Raw genomic sequence first — 20,017 nt, forward strand, 5'->3', positions numbered from 1 at the left:
CCATGGGGCGGGATAATGGATATCGGGATATGGGGGTAATGGGATATCGGGATATTTATCGGGATAATAATGGGATATCGGGATATGGGGATATCGGGATATCGGGATATTTATTGGGATAATGGGATATCGGGATATGGGGATAATGGGATGGGATCCATGGGGCGGGATAATGAGATATTGTGATGGGATAATGGGATGGGATCCATGGGATATTGGGATAATGGGATATTGGGCTAGATATTGGGATATGGGATATTGGGGTATTGGGATATTGGGATGGAATTGGGATATTGGGATACTGGGATATCCCAATATTGGGACGGGATTGGGATACTGGGACGGGATGGGATATTGGGATATTGGGATGGAATTGGGATATTGGGATATTGGGATATTGGGATATTGGGATATTGGGATGGGGTCTGTGGGATGGAATATTGGGATGGGGTGGAATATTGGGATCCATGGGATGGGATGATGGGATGGGATATTGGGATGGGATAACAGGATGGGATGGGATAATGGGATAATGGATTGGGATGGGATGGTATAATGGGATGGAATGGGATAAAGAGATGGGATGGGATACTTATTTCTATAATATTGCCTGAAATAAAATGATTTTTGGGTTTTGGGTTTGTTTTTTTTTCCAGTTCCAAATAGCTGCTCATTCCAAAACTCCTGTTCTGAACCAGTAGGAAAGACAGAATAATAAAAGATATGTCGGGTAGCCCTCAGGCTGATGTTATATTTTATTTTGGTGCATTATCATCAGCACAGTGCCTTGTTTCCCACTGAGGGAAGAAGTACATCACCAAATTTCTCCCCAGAGAACCACATTATTATTAAATGCTATAAAAACATAATCCCAGCTCTAAACCTCTCTTTTCCTCAGAAAAGAAACTCTCATCCCCCTGGCCATCCTCCTGCTCTTCCCAAAGGACCCTGCTAGGAAAGGGCACAGCCTGAGCCGTGGTTATTTCCCTGGCTGCATTAACTGCACAGTAGCCAGAGCCAGGGCAATTTCCCTCAAGAGAAAAGGAGTGGATTTCACAAGAATTCGATGACTCCAAGGCTTTGAAAAGCAATCCTTTTTTCCCCCACATGCTCGGGCAAGCTCTGTGGGGTGAGCCTTGCCAAGAGTAACTCACTGCAGAGCTCCCTTATGTAAATAAAAGTGAAAACAGCTCAGGAGTGCAGGCAGCCAGCGTGGAGTGAGAGGAACCCGCTGAACCCAGCGCCCTCGCTCCTCTCCCACTTGCATAAAGGACTTGCTCCTTCTTGCTCTGCTCCCTGGGCTGCTGTTTGGCTTCCCCTTGCTGGGATCCCTTCCACGCCCTGCCCTCATCTCACGGCTCCTCTGGGGCTCTTTGCCATTTTCTCCTTCCTTGATGGAGCCTTCTGCAGCCCAGCTCAGCGGGGAAGAGCATTGCCATGCTTTTCTGCTTCAGGGAGACCTTTGGGCTTCCCAAACTCTTCTCCCCTTTCCCTGGAGCCCCACAGACCTTTGGAGTTCCCAAACTCTTCTCCCCTTTCCCTGGAGCCCCACAGACCTTTGGGCTTCCCAAACTCTTCTCCCCTTTCCCTGGAGCCCCACAGACCTTTGGAATTCCCAAACTCTTCTCCCCTTTCCCTGGAGCTTCACAGACCTTTGGGCTTCCCAAACTCTTCTTCCCTTTCCCTGGAGCCCCACAGACCTTTGGAGTTCCCAAACTCTTCTCCCCTTTCCCTGGAGCCCCACAGACCTTTGGAGTTCCCAAACTCTTCTTCCCTTTCCCTGGAGCCCCACAGACCTTTGGGCTTCCCAAACTCTTCTCCCCTTTCCCTGGAGCCCCACAGACCTTTGGGCTTCCCAAACTCTTCTCCCCTTTCCCTGGAGCCCCACAGACCTTCCTCAGGCCCTGGTGATTGTGGGACCCCCACACACCAACATGGTTTGTGAATTCCAGGTCCCTGGAAATGTGGATGAAGCGGTGTTTTTCCAGGTTTAGCCTGGATGAAGGGGATCACACTGAGCAAAAGCCACACAAATTTGTCCTGGTTCATTTCTGCCAGTGTGGTAAAGGACGTGGCAGTGCTATGACATTCCCAATTTTTGGGATTTATTGTGAAGTACAGTCCTTGTGTCTGCCCTTCTTGTACCAGCATTGCAGAGGGAAGGGAGGTTGAAGAAAAAAAAATCATTTTCTAAGGGTGTTCATCTTTTCCAGAAACGACCTTAATGAGACAGCTCCTATTTATTTATATGGCAAAACCCCCAGTGAGGATTTTTTCATTATTTTGTAAGCTGAGGGAAGGAAGGCAGACTTTCTCACCTCTCTACCCTTATTCTTTCAAAATACCTCGTGTTAGTCCAAAGCAACCTCACCAATTCACCATTCACAATTCCAGCTTCCTCTATATCCACACCTATCCAACATCAGTTATTAAATTTCATTAGGTTCAGGGACAACTTCCACTAACCCTTCCAACCTGGCCTGGGACACTTCCAGGGATCCCTAAAGGCTGCTGCTTTTAAAAATAAATAAATACAAAAGCTTCCAGCCTCCTGTTCAAAGAGAAATATTCAGCCTGGGACAGTAACTCTTGCACAAACCCCTCACCTCCCCTCCCTGCTCAGGCAGGGCAATATTGCTAAAATAGACAAGAAACTGTAACATCCCAGAGAGTGACTCGAATTTCCAGAAAAAAAATTCAAAACCTGCCAAGTCCTGAGTAACTCCAAGCTGGCTGTCAGAGCATCTTGTCCTGGACCTCGATTTCTTGCTCTGCTCCCACCATTTTCTCCCTGATTTTCCCCCTAAGCTCCTCTCCAGAGGATGCCGTGCATGAAGCACTGCTTGCTCATCTATAGCAGGTGATAAATGTTTCTTCACCAAAAAGATGGTCCAGTTTTTATTTTTTTTAAGCAATCTTTGCTTGATTTAAGTCAAGAAAACCTCTTCATTTTCTCGAAGCGCTGATTTAGAGGCTCCCTCAGCAGTGGAGTGTGGCAATGTTGATGGCTGAGGTGGACATCTCCACACAGGGCATGGCCAGCTGCAGGAATCTGAGTTTCCATCCACTGCTACTGTCATCTTGGAGAGGAGTAATCATCCAGAAGCTGAGATAAGAAGAGGAGTTTGGTGCTAAAAACCAGTATTTGAGTGAAAATAGAATAAAGGTTCCTTTTGCTTTCATTTCACAGCGAACATGGATAACTTGGAGATCTCAGCTTTCAAAGCCATTTCTGTTTCTCTTCTGGAGAATGGGAATTACTGTACTTTCCCATCAATATTTACAAAACTCAAAGATCCTCAGCTGGAAAGAGAATTAAAAGAATTAACAGGGAATTAAAAGTGTATAAACAAACACAAACAAACCCCGCAATAACAACCAGAGCTTGCAAGTTGCAATCCATTTGCCTTCCCCACATTGTGAAATACCCTCCTGTGACACTCTCCCTGTTAATCTCCTCCTGTGGCACTTCAGCACTTTGTATTAATTTAGAAAACTCAGAGATTTCACAAAAAATTTTAAGTCCAAATTGGCAAAAAGTTTTTCCCAACCAGGAGAAAGAGCAGAGGCCAGGAGGCAGGAATTGTGTAATATGTCACAGAGCAAACCTCCTGCAGTTACAGGCGTTAAGAGGGAAAATCCACTCCCAGCATAAAGCTGTTTCCCACTGAGGAGTTATTTTGGTGATATTTGATGTGTTTGAAGTGAGCTACATGAAAATCACTCAGGTCACTTTCCATGAGCTCCAAGGTTTTGATCTGGGAGTTCAGGAGTTGTTTTTAATGAGCTTCCCAAGCACACCTCAGCCCCTTAAATCCAGGGCAGGAGCTCTGAGTTTGATGGGATTTCCAACCTTTATTCAAATATGTTACAACTATTTCCCAAAAAAAATGACCAGAAATTGAACCTGCTGAGAAAACACCTCTAAAACTTGGACTAATTAAATATTTAGTGGTGAAAAATTCTGAGCCAGCCATGTGTACCTGCTCAGCAGATCTCCCTCAGAAGCATCCCACTGGCACGTGGTTTTTCAAGGAATATTCTCTCCTGACATCCAAGAGAGCAGAAATCAAATCAAGAGCAAAAGAGAAGCACAGAAAAATCAGCTCTTTAGCTTTGATCTTCTGCTATTTCCTGGACTTGGACCCAAAAATCCTCCTTGGCATAGCAGAGAAGTGAGGAGGGATTTTCATTTCCCACTTCCAGCTGTCATTTGCTGGGAAACATTGGGAAGTCTTGTGGGTGGACACCTGTGGGATGGTGGTGACACCTTCACAGTTCAGGTGCCTCAGTGGAGCTATAAACCCAAAATTCAGCTCAAGAGCACTGAACTGGTCCAGCTTTTCTCTTGGAACTGATGCCTTGTGCAGGCTGAGCTGGAGCAGAGACTGGATGGAGCTAAAGAAGAAAGCAGGGATTTATTCCAAGGATCTCCTCCATGGATCCACCTTGGGCAGCACCAGAGCCCAGCCAGGGCTGCACCCAAGATGAACCAAAATGGCCCCAAAATGCACGGCCGGGCACGGGCTCTGTCCCTGGGATCAGTTCTGCTCCATTTGCACCTTGCAGTTCATTGTCCCATTCCAGCTTTAGCCCCTGCAGTCCCACCCTGCTTGTTTTTCTCTCTCCAGCCCACGGGGTTTGGGCTCTTGGGCTGAGATTTGGATCATTTGTCCTTGGTGCCCAGCTGGAGCAGGAATTGTTTTGTCTCCCTGCTCTGTGCACAGAGCTCAGCATGCCCTGATGTGAAGCTCAGAACTGCTCACCAAAGCAGCACAGAATATGAAAACTGCTGCTAAAACTTGAGGCATCAATATAACCCTTGATATGCCCTAAAGGTCACAACTGAAAATTAAAGCTTGGGCTTGAGATCTCTTAAAAATGAGGTAAGAAGGAGGGGCTGCAAACACCCTTGGACTTGCACTTGAGCAGCAACTGAGGAATGATTTTCTGTCCCAGCTCCCAGCACACCAACTTCCCTGCCAGGGACTTACATCTCAGCCACAGGAGTGAAACACAACCCTTTCCATTCTGTCATTCAAAAACAGCTTCAGAGAGAGAGGATTTCACATTAACAGGGTGGTTTCCTCCCCGTAGCTGTGAAGAACGCGGAAAAATTGACCTGTGCCCAGTTTAGTCTTGACTTGCCTGTTCCAGACTCTTCAAAGACATCGTTTCACAGGCACGAAGCTGTGACCCTTCAAATGAGTTCATTCTCATTCCTTAAATAGGCAGAGTGCACAAATTGTCTCCTCTTGCCTGGTTTCTCAGAGCTCATCACTGAATGGAGCCTGAGCTGCCTACAAGGACAGGGAGATGTGTTTCAGGAGCACTGCTGCAAAGCAAACACATCACAGAATGTGATTGTGCATTGTGGTGTCCCCCCCCCCAAAAAAATTACAAACCTTTGAACCAACTTTAACTTTAAAGCCTGCCTGGGAAGTGCTCTGACCTTGTGGCCCACAGAGGATGATCCCATTGCAGAAAATCACTTGGGAAGGATGTACAGAGCTCCCAGAAAAGTTCTGCAGTGTATTTCCTTTTCTTTAGTACGTTTTCTCTCTGCTGATCGCTGCAGCCTTGGTCTTTGCATTGTTATTAATTTGACTTTGAGACATGTTTATTTATGTGTCAAATCCATCTTCTGATCATGCTCTGTCCAACACACCCAGGGTGTCTGCACACTCTGCTTCTGCCAAACCCTCACATGAAGGGGATTAGAGCTGAGTCACAAAAGGCATTGGGAAAGAAGGGAAAGGTAGCATGGGGTGCAAGAAAATCAAATCCCCATTGTAGCCAAGCTGTCTTTCCTGGAAATCCTCTGGATTACAGGTAGCTCTGTCTAGCTCCAACTCCTCTTCTCTTCTCTTCTCTTCTCTTCTCTTCTCTTCTCTTCTCTTCTCTTCTCTTCTCTTCTCTTCTCTTCTCTTCTCTTCTCTTCTCTTCTCTTCTCTTCTCTTCTCTTTCCCTTTTTCCTCCTTTACCTGTTCTTGCTGCTTCAGCCTCAAACTTTTCGAGCTTTTCTGTGCAGTTTCTGATTAAAAGACTGGGAAGCACTGATTTTTGTAAGGATTCAGTGGCTAACAACACTCACAGAGAAGGGAATTTTGCCTTCCCCGACGATGCCCACATGACCTTTTCTGGTTACTCAGCCAGAGAGGGTAAGGGTAGTTCACACCCCACAACTTCTCGCTCCTCAGCTCCCTGCACTTTCTTATTCCGTCTCTTTAAAGTGCAAATGCTGCGGGAAAACTGAGCTACTCTGCGCTCTGCAGGATGAACACCACAGCCCTTTGTGCTCACGCGGGTGCTCGGACAAAAATGCAAATTAAAAAAAAAAAAAAAAGAAAAAGGAAAACAAAATAAAAAAAAAAAGAGAGAGAGAGCGCTACGAGACCGTTCGCACGAACGCCAGGCAAGGAGCGGAGGCGCTGCCTGCGCTGTGTCCCCTCCTCCCGGGGACCGACCCGCGCATCCCCGGATCCCGGCGGGTCCCATCTGAGCATCCCCGGATCCCGGCGGGTCCGGCCCGCTCAGCCCCGGATCCCGGCCGGTCCCATCCCCTCATCCCCGGATCCCGGCCGGTCCCATCCCCTCATCCCCGGATCCCAGCGGGATTGATCCGCGCATTCCCGGATCCCAGCGGGATTGATCCGCTCATCCCCGGATCCCGGCCGGTCCCGTCCCCTCATCCCCTCATCCCCTGCTCCCGGCCGGTCCCATCCCCTCATCCCCGGATCCCGGCCGGTCCCATCCCCTCATCCCCTCATCTCCGGATCCCGGCCGGTCCCATCCCCTCATCCCCTCATCCCCGGATCCCGGCCGGTCCCATCCCCTCATCCCCTCATCCCCGGATCCCGGCCGGTCCCATCCCCTCATCCCCTGCTCCCGGCCGGTCCCATCCCCTCATCCCCGGATCCCGGCCGGTCCCATCCCCTCATCCCCTCATCTCCGGATCCCGGCCGGTCCCATCCCCTCATCCCCGGATCCCGGCCGGTCCCATCCCCTCATCCCCGGCTCCCAGCGGGCGGAGGCGCTGGCGCGGTGCCTTCCCTGCCTCCCTGAACCCTTTCATGACCCGCCTGCCCCGCGGGCTCTGCGGGCAGGGCCGGGGCAGCCGCCCCACCTCACCCCACCCATGGCTCCCATTGGCGCGGATGAAAGTCCAGCACCTCGGGCTGCTATAAATGCACCTATGCGCGCCCGGGGGCCGGCACCGGGGCCATGGGCGGCTGCAGCATCCTCCTCCTCCTCCTGGCCCGCCGGCGGCTCCGTGCACGCACCTGCGGCCGCGCCGCGTCCTCGCTGAGCGCGCTGCGGCCGGCGGAGACGCTGCCCGGGCCGCCCAGCTGGCCGCTGATGGGCAGCCTGCCCGACGTGCTCTGGAAGGGGGGGCTCAAGAGGCAGCACGAGACCCTGGTGAGGCGGCGGGGACGGCAGGAGGATGAGGATGGGATGGGGATGGGGATGGGGATGGGGATGGTGGTGGTGATGGGGATGGGATGGGGATGGTTTGGGGATGCCGCGCAGGCAGCGCCCCGCTCTCAGGGCGGGTTTCTGGCTCTCTCAGGCTCAGTACCACCGGCGCTTCGGGAAGATTTTCCGCATGAAGCTGGGCGCCTTCGACTCGGTGCACATCGCGGCGCCCTGCCTGCTGGAGGCTCTGTACCGCCGCGAGAGCGCCTGCCCCCAGCGCCTCGAGATCAAGCCCTGGAAAGCCTATCGCGACTATCGCGACGAAGCCTACGGGCTGCTCATCCTGTGAGTGCTGCCCGCAGCATCCCGGCCGTGCCCGGAGGGCTGCGGGGGTGCCGGTGCCCGGGGGATGCTCGGAGCGGGTCCCGGGGGTCCCGGAGTGCGCCCCGAGCGTGGCCGGGGCTCGTTCCCGACCCCGAGCATCCCCCGTGGTGCCGTCGGTGCGGTGGAGCATCAGCAGTGTGGGTTTGGGGGTTTTCTGTTTTCATTCTTCTCCGGGCTTTTCGCTGTCCAACCCCGCCGTGGTTGTTCCGATGCAGGGAGGGAAAGGACTGGCAGAGGGTCAGAAGTGCCTTTCAGAAGAAACTGATGAAGCCCCGGGAGGTGGTGAAACTGGACACGGCCATCAATGAGGTACCGTGCCCTGAGAAATCCTTGCTCTCTCTGCTCCCCTGCAAGCCTGGGGAGCTGAAGCAGATCCGGTTTATCTGGGCAGCTTTATTTACTCCACGGTGATAAACCACGAGTTCAGACCCAGAACATTCAGGGAATAGTGAGTACAAACTCAGTGCCAGGGTCTGAGACCACACAGAAACCTGGAGCTGAGAGTGTCCCCGCAGAAAAACAGGATTATTCCATAAGGATCCAGGCTCCTGCAAACAGCTTTTCCCTGCTTTTCCTGCATGCAGTAATTTTTGCCTTTACCCCTTCATTCTTCTGCTCCTCCCCTCAGGGAACACCTCTGTCCTTAACCTCCGTGCTCCTGGGGAGGTTGAGGAGCGTCTGTGATAAGCACCTTAATCCTGAGTTGTGAAAGCCCAGCTGTCCCGGGGTGAGGATTGCATCCCTGCCGGGGCAGCACAGTTCATGGAAGCACCAGAGCTTGTCAAAGCCAAACACTTGTTCACACAGGGGGAAGCTGAATCTTGTTCAAAGAACAGGGAACAAAAGGATTCCTCTCATGCAAGATTGTTATCTGCTCAAAAGGCTGCTGAAATGCTGAATTACACCGGATTTTTATTCCTTGATGTCATTTTATTCCCTTCTTTTCTCTCTCTTCTCTCCACCATTTAGGTCCTGGAGGACTTTATGTACAGAATAGATGAGATTTGTGATCACAATGGCCAGATGGAAGACGTCTATTCAGAATTCAACAAATGGTCTTTTGAAAGTGAGTTGGGTTTTGCCTGAGTGTGGTGCACCTGTCAGGGCATTGCTGTTAAATATGATAGGGATGAATGTGTTGGCTGATTATTTCCAAACTCTCAGCTATAATATCATGCAAAGAGAGTTGCAGAACAGCCAGGGACTGTCAGTGCAAAATTCATCAGCACAAATTTAATTTTCTGCCTAGCTACCTGCATGGCTTACAAAAATTCAAACATTCCAATGATTTATAAATCAAAAATTGGGGGGGGGGGGTTATGGTTCATTTATCTAGAGTGGGATCAGATAACACACAGCCTTTTTTGCCCATCTGATATTTGTTAACTATCAGCAGGATCAATGAAATATTCCAATAACAGAGTGCTGGCTGCAGGCAAAGGCTGGAAAATCCCATTTCCAATGTTTACACTGGGATTGAGAAGGGCTGGGATGAGTTACCAAGGCAGAGCCTCATCCTCAGGAACCTTTCAGAGCTCCCTGAGGAATGTGCCAGGGATGACACAGGGCACAAAGTGGCTCAGTGACTCCCAAAAAAAGGGGATGGTTGGGTGTAGTGGCTGAACCAGCCCTGCCAGACCCAGCTGCCCTTGGCTGCCTCCTCTCAGCATCCTCTGGGCTGGGCTCCTCAGCGTGGATTTTTGTTTTCAGTGTCAGTGGTGATGGCTGCTTTTGGAAAGGGAGAAATAGGAAGTGACAGTTTGAAAAGAAACGGGGAAAAAAGACGAGGGGAAAAGGTGCAGAGGGGGACGCTGCCAGTGCTTGCTGTGGGAAGGAGGGGGGAATGCTGTGGGCGATGCCTCCTCAAGCCCTGCTCTCCTGCCACTCACTTTTCTTCAGTAAAGCCACCAAATCTGAGCCAAAATGTCAGTTCTGCTGCTGGTGAGGGGATCAGTGGCACTCCCCATGTGCAGAAATGCCAGGGCCCCGAGCTGGAAACCCTCACTGGGGCCAGGGCAGACAAGCAGGAGGTGTTTTACAAGTGCTGCTCTGCCAGGTCTGTACCAAGGAACACCTTCAGAAGGCTCACCCAGGCCATTCCTTGATGATAAATGATGCATCCCACACAGCCCTTTGTTTATTAATTTAATTACACTATTGCCTAACAACAGGTATCTGTCTGGTGCTGTATGGAAAGAGGTTTGGCCTCCTGCAGCAGGACGTAGAAGAAGAAAGTCTGAACTTCATCAAGGCTGTAAAAACGGTATGGAAGGGTCTCTCCTGGGGCTGTGGTGGGTTTTGACCCCTGCTGTTAATGAGAGGCAGCAATTTAAAGGAGACAGCTGGAAAAAGCAGCTCAGGCTTCTGTTCCCAACAGGTGCCCAGCTAATCCTGAACTTCTGCCTCCTTTATGCAATGCCTCAGTCTGTTGCAATAAAGCAGACAGGACTCAGTTTCTCCATGCAGGAAAAGCCCCTTTTTATTCCATTTTTATACAGATTTCACAGACCTCATGTGCAACTTTAATTGGTTAGTGGCTTTCTTGCCAATTACCCTACTGGTTAGTAAAAGGTGTTTTACTCGTCCATCAAATCTCTCGATTCTTGAATTGTTTATATATTTTTTTCACTGATTCTCATGAGACATATCCCTGGTTATCACAGCTGCACTTGTTTTTCTCCCCCAGGAATAGTTAATTGTTGTGTTCATGAGCTCTCCTTTCTCAAGCTGTTCTCACGTGGGAACTTGTAAGCTGCTGTTAGCTGAGGGAGCAAAGCTAATCCACATTTTATAAGATTATTTGTTTAAATAACACTTTTACCTGTCTGCAGCATCAGTGTGACAGGGAAAATGCTGAGTGGCCACCAGGGCAGGCCTGAAGGAGAATTGTCAGCTTGGCTGGTGACCCTGCAGGGTGGGACTGTGCCCTGCTGCGGGGTTTGGGGTCAGAGCTGCTGTGCCTTGGGCTCTGGGGTCCAAACCTGCCTCCCCTCAGTCATCACACACAGGCAGCCAGCCCTGCCCGGATTTTAGCTCCTCTGTTGTCAAGGGAGAGGGAGGCACTGCCAGAAATGCCTTGAGCCACTCCCAACAGGTGCCCAAAATCAATAGGTTGCATCCCTTACTGAGGAGGCTCCTGGCTGCCCCTGATTTTTACCTGGATATGCCCTCAGTAGACTGAGACCCATCCTCTCTGTCCAGGATGGAAAATCCAGCAGAATTTTGCCTTCCTGAAAATCTCCCTGTACTTCCCAGCCTGGTGTCGTTCAGGGGCTGCAGGGAGAGGGATCAAAAGAGATTAAAGAGAGATTTCCCCCCACAGATGATGGCCACGTTTGGGATGATGATGGTGACCCCTGTGGAGCTGCACAAGGGGCTCAACACCAAAGTCTGGCAAGCTCACACCAAAGCATGGGATGATATATTTAAAACAGGTCATTATTTAACCCAAATTTATCTCCTTTCCCTTTATCTCTGTCCTCTCCTTGCTGGAATTGATTTTTTCATGCTTGCTGCTGTTAATCCCCGCCTTCAGCACGGATTAAAGCACATTTGCTGCACCTAAACAGGGATTTATTCCCATGTGGGAGCAGTTTTTAGTGACTAACACCCAGGCTGTGGGGCAATACCCCATTCCCGGGGAAATCCCAGGATTCTGGGAGCCAGCAGTGTCCTGGAACCACCTTAATCTGTCCTAAAAGGAAATTCAAAAGGTATAATCTCTATAAAGGCAAGGGTATAAATGAAAAGGGACTTCCCTGAAAGACTCATTTTCTTGAGAAACAAGAATTGTGCACGCAGCAAAAGCCAGTTTGCTAAAAAAAAAAAAAAAAAAAGAAATTATAGCTTTTCTGAACAACCTGTAGCATAGCTGTAAATCTTAAACCCAGAAATAATTTAAATAATAAGGTGCAGTTTGGCTTTTTGACTATTTAAAATGAGTTGGCCTTCCAAGTTTAAAAATTACTCAAAATCCAGATGTGAAGTTTAGTTTGTATTTCAAATCTTTTAAAATTTCATTGATTTAAACAGTGAGAGGCATAACCAAAGGCTGAGAAAGCTTTTGGAAGGTCGTAACACTGAGATATTTCCCTTGGGTATTTGAGTCCCAAGGCTTTTTGTCCTGCCAGCCACACACTCATTTTATTGCTTCTTAGTTTATGGGCTTTAGGAAAGACACTTTAAACCAGTTTTGCTCAGAAAAACCAGTTTGACACCTTCGCTTCAAGTGAATAACTCTTCACAGGAACTGTTTTTAACAGCTGGGATACTCATGAGCAAAACCTGTTTCTTTTTATTTAAAAAAAAAACCAACAACCCAGCATGTCAAAATTTGGCATCTCTTTGTACCTTCCCCTGGTAAATCCAAGGTTTACATTTCCCCTCTGGGGTGCTGGGTGCTAAATCCCTTTGATTTTTTAACACCTTGATCCCCTTTGAAAACCCCAGGTAATAAATGTTACACACTCGTGTTTCTGTTTGCTGAATATTTCCACCCCTAATTTAAGAGGGCAGAATTCCTAAGAGCTCCTCCTCTGTTGAAAAGCGACTTTTGGGACTGAGTTTGTTTGCAAAGTGACACCGCCATTCTTGACTCCCTCCAAATACCCTCACTATTCACCCACTGCTTGCAAACAGAGCACAGCTTGGCACCTCTGTGGCTTTGCAGGTGTTTCTGTGGGGCCGTGAGTGATTTTCCCCTCGTTCTGCCCTCCTCAGCCAAGCACTCCATCGACAGCCGGCTGCAGAGGCACTCTGCCGACCCGCAGGGGGATTTCCTGTGTGACATCTACTCGGGGGGACAGCTGTCCAGGAAGGAGCTGTACGCTGCCATCGCGGAGCTGCAGATCGCCGGCGTCGAGACGGTACCCGCGGTGTGCCCGGGCTCAGATCCCTGCCTAGGGTTCAAATTCCCCCAGTTCCCTCCTTAGCTGCAGATCCCCAGCATGGAGACGGTACCCATGATATGCCCAGGGTTCAAATCCACCCAATTCCCTCCTTAGGGCTCAAATTCCCTCCCTGGGGTTCAAATTCCCCCAGTTCCCTCCTTAGCTGCAGATCCCCAGCATGGAGATGGTACCCATGATATGCCCAGCGTTCAAATTCACCCAATTCCCTCCTTAGGGCTCAAATTCCCTCCCTGGGGTTTACATCCCTCCAGTTCCCTCCTTAGCTGCAGATCGCCGGCGTTGAGACGGTACCCATGATATGCCCAGCGTTCAAATTCACCCAATTCCCTCCTTAGCTGCAGATCCCCAGCATGGAGACGGTACCCATGATATGCCCAGGGTTCAAATCCACCCAATTCCCTCCTTAGCTGCAGATCGCCGGTGTCGAGACGGTACCCATGATATGCCCAGCGTTCAAATTCACCCAATTCCCTCCTTAGGGCTCAAATTCCCTCCCTGGGGTTTACATCCCTCCAATTCCCTCCTTAGCTGCAGATCGCCGGCGTCGAGACGGTACCCATGATGTGACCAGGGTTTAAATATCCCTGGGGTTCAAATTGCCCCAATTCCCTCCTTAGCTGCAGATCCCCAGCATGGAGACAGTAGCTGGGATGTGACCAGGGTTTAATTACCCCCAGTTCCCTCCTTGGGGTTCAAATTCCCCCAATTCCCTCCTTAGCTGCAGATCGCCGGCGTCAAGACGGTACCTGGGATGCACCCAGGGCTCAAATTCCCTCCAAATCCCTCCTTGGGGCTCAAATACCTAACCCTAACCCAGTTCTCTCCTTGGGGTTCAAATTCCCCTCCAGTTCCCTCCTTAGGATTTAAATTCTCCCAATTTCCTCCTTAGGGCTCAACCCCCCCAGTCCCCTCTTTAGCTGCAGATTGCCGGCGTGGAGATGGTACCAGGGATGTGCCCAGGGTTTAAATCCTCCCAGTTCCCTCCTTAGGGTCCAAGTTCCCCCAGTTCCCTCATTATGGCTCAAATTACCCCAGTTCCTTCCTTAGCTGCTGATTGCCAGCTTGGAGATGGTAAAGCTGATTTTCCAAGGGTTTAAATTCCCCTCAGTCCCCAATTCCCTCCTTAGCTGCCATCATGGAGATGGTAAAACTGATTTTCCAAGAGTTCAAATTCCCTCCAGTTCCCTCCTTAGCTGCAGATTGCTGGGATTTTCCAAGGGTTTGAATTCCCTCCTTAACTGCAGATCACTCAGGTGAAGATGGTGACGCTGATCTTCCAAGGGTTCAAATTACCCCAATTCCTTCCTTAGCTGCAGATTGTTAGGGTGGATATGGTGAAATTGATTTTCCAAGGGCTCAAATTACTCCAATTCCCTCCTTACCTGCGGATCACTGGGGTGGAGATGGTAAAGCTGATTTTCCAAGGGTTCAAATTCCCCCCAGTTCCCCCCTTCCTTCCACAACCTGAGCACCAGCACACCTGGAAGTGAGTTAATCCTGAAGTGGCCTCAGTGGCCCAAGTGCAGATGGATTTTGACCTGAAATCCCTGGATTTTGACCTGAAATTCCCAGATTTTTAATTCTGCAGGACAACTGGGACTGCTTGTAATCCCTCAGGCTGTCAAAATTCCATAAAGCTGTGCCCAGCCTGAAATGTTGCTTTGAATTTTGGGTAAGTTCTCCTACAAAAGGAGAGCTTCACCTTTCTTTCTGCTTTGTTCCAGACAGCCAACAGTTTGCTTTGGGCTCTGTACAACCTCTCCCGCAATCCACATGTCCAGCAGAAGCTTTTCCAGGAAATCCAGAGGGTTTTGGCTCCTCAGCAGAGCCCGAGTGCTGAGAGCCTGAGGAACATGCCCTACCTAAAAGCCTGTCTGAAAGAATCCATGAGGTAAAATCCCCGAATCCTTCAAAACAATCCCCAAGTGTTTCACCAGCTTCTTTGTACAAGGGAGAAGGAATTTTCCAGCACGTGGAATTTTGTTCATCTTGCTGTTTGAGGGAGAATATGAGAGATGAAAGATGGGAATTTGATAGAAATTTAACCAATTCTTCTCTTTCCCTGCAGATTAACCCCATCAGTGCCTTTCACCACCCGCACCATCGACACAGAAATGGTTCTGGGAAATTACATGCTGCCCAAAGGGGTAAGGCAATTAATTCCGTTTATTGGGATGGTTTTTAATTTATTAATTGCCCTTTAAACCACAGAAGTTGCTCATATTTCAGTTTCAAACTGGCTTTGCCAAAGCCCCAGGACAAGGAATGAGGGATTCACCCCGAGGATTCCCATAAACACAAACCCACACCTGCCTGCACTGCAGCTGGACTTAGACAGAAATATTTGCCTGAAATAATTTTGATGAGCTATTCCAACTTTTTATTTTTAAATTTTCTCATGATTCTCTGAGGAAACCACAACCTTTTCTACATTCCAATTGATTTTCTGGGAATTCCATGACCTCTCCTGAGGAAGCTGCTGTGCTGTGAAAAACACATTCACTTCCTTGTGAAAATTTTAAAAGTTTATTAAAGGACAATAGGAGACAAGGACTATAAAGTAAAGGTTATTATGGTTGGGTGTATCTTGGTACTTAGCTGAGAGTACATTTGTTTTAGAAACACTTTTTATCTACTATTTCTATTACATTAGTTTGTTGCATATTCATAAACAATCATGCACAGTAAACTTTTTCTTGAAACTAGTTTACATATTTTAAGAACTCTTTGGTATGGCTCTTGTTTGGTTTTACTCTTTTAGAGCATGCAGATTCTTTGCTTGTGGGTTTTAGCCTATTTTCATTATTTTTATTTTATGACTTTTAGTTTTTGGGCTTTGGTCTATGCTGTTTTCAGCTGTGAGAGTTGATAGTTGTTCTGTAGCAGGGTTTTCTTCATATGTTCATTGGGTGTTATTTTATTTAAGTAGGTATTTTAACCAAGCATAGCTATTTCACTGCTACGTCTAAGCTTAATTAACAACAGAAATAAAAACTGTATCTTTATAACAAAGTCACTTTATGGAATCCACTTTAATATTTGCCAAAAGCCAATGCTATGATATGTATCCATGGCACGTGCCACGATTCTCCATCCTCGGGAGCTGGGGGTGGCTTTGTGACCTGTTCTGTGTCCTGCCTTGCTGCAGACGGTGCTGATGATCAACAGCCACGCCCTGGGCTGCAGTGAGGACTATTTCAGGGGCTGGGCAGAGTTCAGGCCCGAGCGCTGGCTGCACAGGGGCTCCATCCACCCCTTCTCCCACGTGCCCTTCGGCATGGGCAGGAGGATGTGCGTGGGGCGCCGCCTGGCCGAGCTGCAGCTGCACCTGGCCCTCTGCTGGGTAAGCACCCCAAAAAGGGAGCTGGGGGGGTTTGGCCTCCAGCTGAGCACAGGCACAGCCCAGCACGCTGATTGCGGGCACAGCAGGCACAGCCTTCCCGAGGAGTTTTCCTGGGGAAGGCAGTGAGAAAGCTCAGAGAAGAGAAAACAATTCTTATCTTGATTTGTGCTCCTGTTGTTTGGCACATGTGGAATGTGTTATGGGGATTGTTTATTGCGGGGTGAGGAGGTTCAGGGGCGTCACACCATAACCAATATGATCCAGTGAAGCCAAATTTATGATCCCTAAAAAGACTATATTTATAATAAATCTCTACCGTCCACGTGTCTCTAGCTAACACACGATTGGTTAATCCCAGCTGTTCATGTGTCTAAATTAGAATGCTGATGGGATCACCTGATTTTTCACACGTCTTGCTGTGCTCGTCTGGCCCACCCATGACTTCTCTTTTTTCTTACTTTCCCAAGCTCACTGACAAACCTGCTGAGTCCCGATGCCTCTTCTTCTTGTATCTTTTTTAAGGATATACCGACCCCATTTCTGAATTTGTCCATTATTCATTGTTTGGGAGCGTGTCCATTGTCCATTAGTAAAGGCAGGCTGGATTGTGCATTGGCTGAATATGGCCACTGTCCTGCAAGAACCCCTCAATCTGCAAAAAACTCTCAACAGTTTATGAGAGTGATTTCTTCACTCGACCCTGGTGATGGTTGGATTGATTGGGTCAAAGCTGTGCCGTGACAGTCTGAAAGGGTCATGGGTTTGTCTTTGGTGTGCTATAGTACAGTTTTGGTATAGTAGTAGAGTTTAATATAGCATAGCTGAATGAGGCAGTTGCTCACCCCCTGAATGATGCAGCCAGAGCAGGTCATTGTCCCTGGCTGGGGCTGCTGCACTGACAGCTGGCGCTGTGTCCCTGCAGCTGATCCGCAGGTACCGCGTGCTGGCCACGGACCTGGCGCCGCTGGAGACGCTGCACTCGGGGATCCTCGTCCCTGGCAGGGCCCTGCCCATCGCCCTCCAGCCACGAGCAGGTCTGGATAAACACTCACCTGGGTGCTGCTTGGGGATAAAACACTCACCTGGGTGCTGCTTGGGGATAAAACACTCACCTGGGTGCTGCTTGGGCACACAAACACACACCTGGGTGCTGCTTGGGGATAAAACACTCACCTGGGTGCTGCTTGGGGATAAAACACTCACCTGGGTGCTGCATGGGCACGCAAACACACACCTGTGCTCTGCTTGGGCACAAAAACATACATCTGTGCTCTGCTTGGGGATAAAACACTCACCTGGGTGCTGCTTGGGCACACAAACACACACCTGGGTGCTGCTTGGGCACACAAACACACACCTGGGTGCTGCTTGGGCACAAACACACACCTGGGTGCTGCTTGTGCACAAAAACACACACCTGTGTTCTGCTTGTGCACAAAAACACACACCTGTGCTCTGCTTGGGCATAAAACACACACCTGGGTGCTGCTTGGGGATAAAACACTCACCTGTACTCTGCTTGGGCACAAACACACTCACCTGTGCTCTGCTTGGGCACACAAACACTCACCTGTGCTCTGCTTGGGCACAAACACTCACCTGTGCTCTGCTTGGGCACACAAACACACACCTGGGTGCTGCTTGGGCACACACACACCTGTGCTCCTGTGCTCCTGTGCTTCTGCACACTGCAGGCTCTGCTGGCACCTGGGCTGGCATTTCTGTGCCAGTGGGAGGGTAAACAGCTGATACCTGTCTGCTCTTCATTCTCACAGGGCCAGAGCCATCCTGTAATTAATTTTAGCTAATTAATGCTGTCCCAGGTCAGTGTTTTATCAGGAAATGTCCCGTGTTTCACACAGCTCGTGGCTCTGGAGTAAATTTTATAGCCACGTTTTCTGTGCAGGATGCAGCTCAAAAAGGGGGAAATCAACACATACCCCCTGCTGCAGAAAATAACAGCCAGGGTTTGTTAGAACTCCTCCATGCAGTCCCAAAGATATTTCCTATAAAAGACCATTTGATCTTGAGCATTAATTTGCAGATTAAATAGAAGATGCCTTAGTGAAGGAACTGCTCACTGCAGAGTTTAGATAACAAAACTTCATTTGAGGCAGAGCGACAAAGAAAAATCTATTTGTAAATAGTTATGATGTGTTGCAACTTAGATATTTTGAATGTAGGATTTTCTTTCTCACAAGTTTATACAAACAAGCTAACAAAATAACTTACAACCTAAATTGAGAAAACAAGTCTCTGATCCAGAATGAAATCCTCCAATAGAAATTCAGGACATTTCAATGCTGGGGAAGATATTTTTTTGCCAGCCAACATCCCAGGAAAAAAATATCCCCCAGTATAATCTGAATATTCACTCCTTAAACTGGAGTTTGTTCAGTGCAGTTTGCTTTGACATAATCTCTATAAAGATTCTTTTTTTTTTTTTGCTCAACACAGGTTGCAAGAAATAAAGGACAGCCCTGCTGCTGCCTGCTCTTGAGAGAGAGACATCAGCTGTGGGAGCCAAAGCTCTGGAGGCTCCAGGGAGGAGCTGCACCACATCCCTTGAGGCAGGAACAGCACCAGGAAAAGCTCCAGACTGTTTTATTGGGGAAAATGTGCCTAAAAGGAGAGGAAAATGCCAAGTGCTGTCATGGAGCTGTGGAAATCCAGGGATTTAGTGCAGGACCAGGAGCCCTGGGGGTGCTGAACAGCCCAGTTTGGGGAGAGCTGCCTCCAGTTTGGGACCAGCCAGGGCTGGACTGGCCCTGGGAGCTCGGGGTGGGAGAGGGAACTGCCCCAGTCCTTCTCAAATTGCCAGAGAAGGCAGTTGGGAGTCTGGAAAAGGCTAAAACAGGGCTGGGAAATTGGGATAATGGAAGAAATACGTTCCCTTGGCATTCTGGGCAGGAGGGAAACAGGGACAAATGCACCTGGCAGGATTTATTGCTTTGCTTTGAGCAGCTGCAAGCGGGTCCCTGACACACCCTCTGCTCCTCCCCATGGATTTCCATCCCTCCAGCTCCTGCACTACCCATTTTATCCCACCTTTACTGTAAAAGCTTTGTGGTCTTTCATTGCACGAAAAGAAATGGAACCACTGGAATCCTATGGGTTCTGCCTCTGCAGAGCGATGATGATCCTGACAGGACAGTTACGTGAGATGAAGAACAGAAAATTATGCTTCCAAGGACAGTTCCACAGGAAATGAGGACCCTAACCATTTCCAGGGGGTCTATTCCTCATGGAGACTGCAATACCCAAAGGTTAAAATTGTCGCTGCCCTCCATGCAATACTGGATTCTGGCTGTTATGGTCGCTGGTTTTACACTTTTGCAGTTTCAACCTCAGCTTTATGTCTATGTATAACCCTGAATTTATTTTTTTACATGTTGAAATGCTGCAAGTTCTTAGTACTCGTTGGTCTGTCCTCGTTTTTCATTCGTTCTCCTCTGTTATGCTCAGACATGTAAATGTACCCCCATAACAATGTATAAAACAATTTGTGCATTATCTGAACGTTTCCAGGCAGTTTTGTAAGAAAATAAAGAGCTCTATTTTTTCTCTAGAATTACTGTTTCATTATTTATTTTAAAATCTTTGCAGCTTTGCAAAAGAGGCTTCTGCCCCCTTGGCACAGTCTGAACACGTTTCTGCCCTGGCATGGAGGTCCCAGGGAGGGGACTGGGACAAGATAAAATCCATGGAAAGTTCTGAGGAAAGGCGAAAATGGCTGGAATTTTTGCAGAATCAGTAGAAACGATGTATATTTTTTAAAATGCCATCCCTCAGCAGCATTCCTGGCAGGGTGAGGATGGGAAATCAATCCCCAGAGAGCTCGTGCTGAGGTGCAGGTCCATGTGGGGATCTACCCAAAATCCCGGGACAAAAAAACCCCACCAAGCCTCTTCTTACAGCACCCTAAATTAACATTACTGCATGAGAGCCAAGGGAGCTGTGCCAG

The 20,017-nt window shown here is 48.8% G+C and overlaps 1 protein-coding gene across 1 annotated transcript; it reads left to right on the top strand.

Moving 5' to 3' along the window:
• Nucleotides 1-7,026: 7,026 nt before the first annotated feature.
• LOC118694546 (1,25-dihydroxyvitamin D(3) 24-hydroxylase, mitochondrial) lies at nucleotides 7,027-19,624 on the top strand. The gene is made up of 12 exons (XM_036395664.2): nucleotides 7,027-7,419; nucleotides 7,571-7,761; nucleotides 8,016-8,109; nucleotides 8,770-8,866; nucleotides 9,972-10,063; nucleotides 11,123-11,234; nucleotides 12,520-12,665; nucleotides 14,435-14,601; nucleotides 14,779-14,857; nucleotides 15,859-16,053; nucleotides 16,976-17,087; nucleotides 18,511-19,624. Exons 1-12 carry the CDS (start codon nucleotides 7,225-7,227, stop codon nucleotides 18,522-18,524), a joined length of 1,494 nt encoding a protein of 497 aa, XP_036251557.1. The 5' UTR covers nucleotides 7,027-7,224; the 3' UTR covers nucleotides 18,525-19,624.
• Nucleotides 19,625-20,017: the final 393 nt, after the last annotated feature.

The sequence above is a fragment of the Molothrus ater genome, chromosome 17 (genome assembly GCF_012460135.2).
Source record: "Molothrus ater isolate BHLD 08-10-18 breed brown headed cowbird chromosome 17, BPBGC_Mater_1.1, whole genome shotgun sequence".
In the NCBI taxonomy this organism is placed as follows: domain Eukaryota; kingdom Metazoa; phylum Chordata; class Aves; order Passeriformes; family Icteridae; genus Molothrus; species Molothrus ater.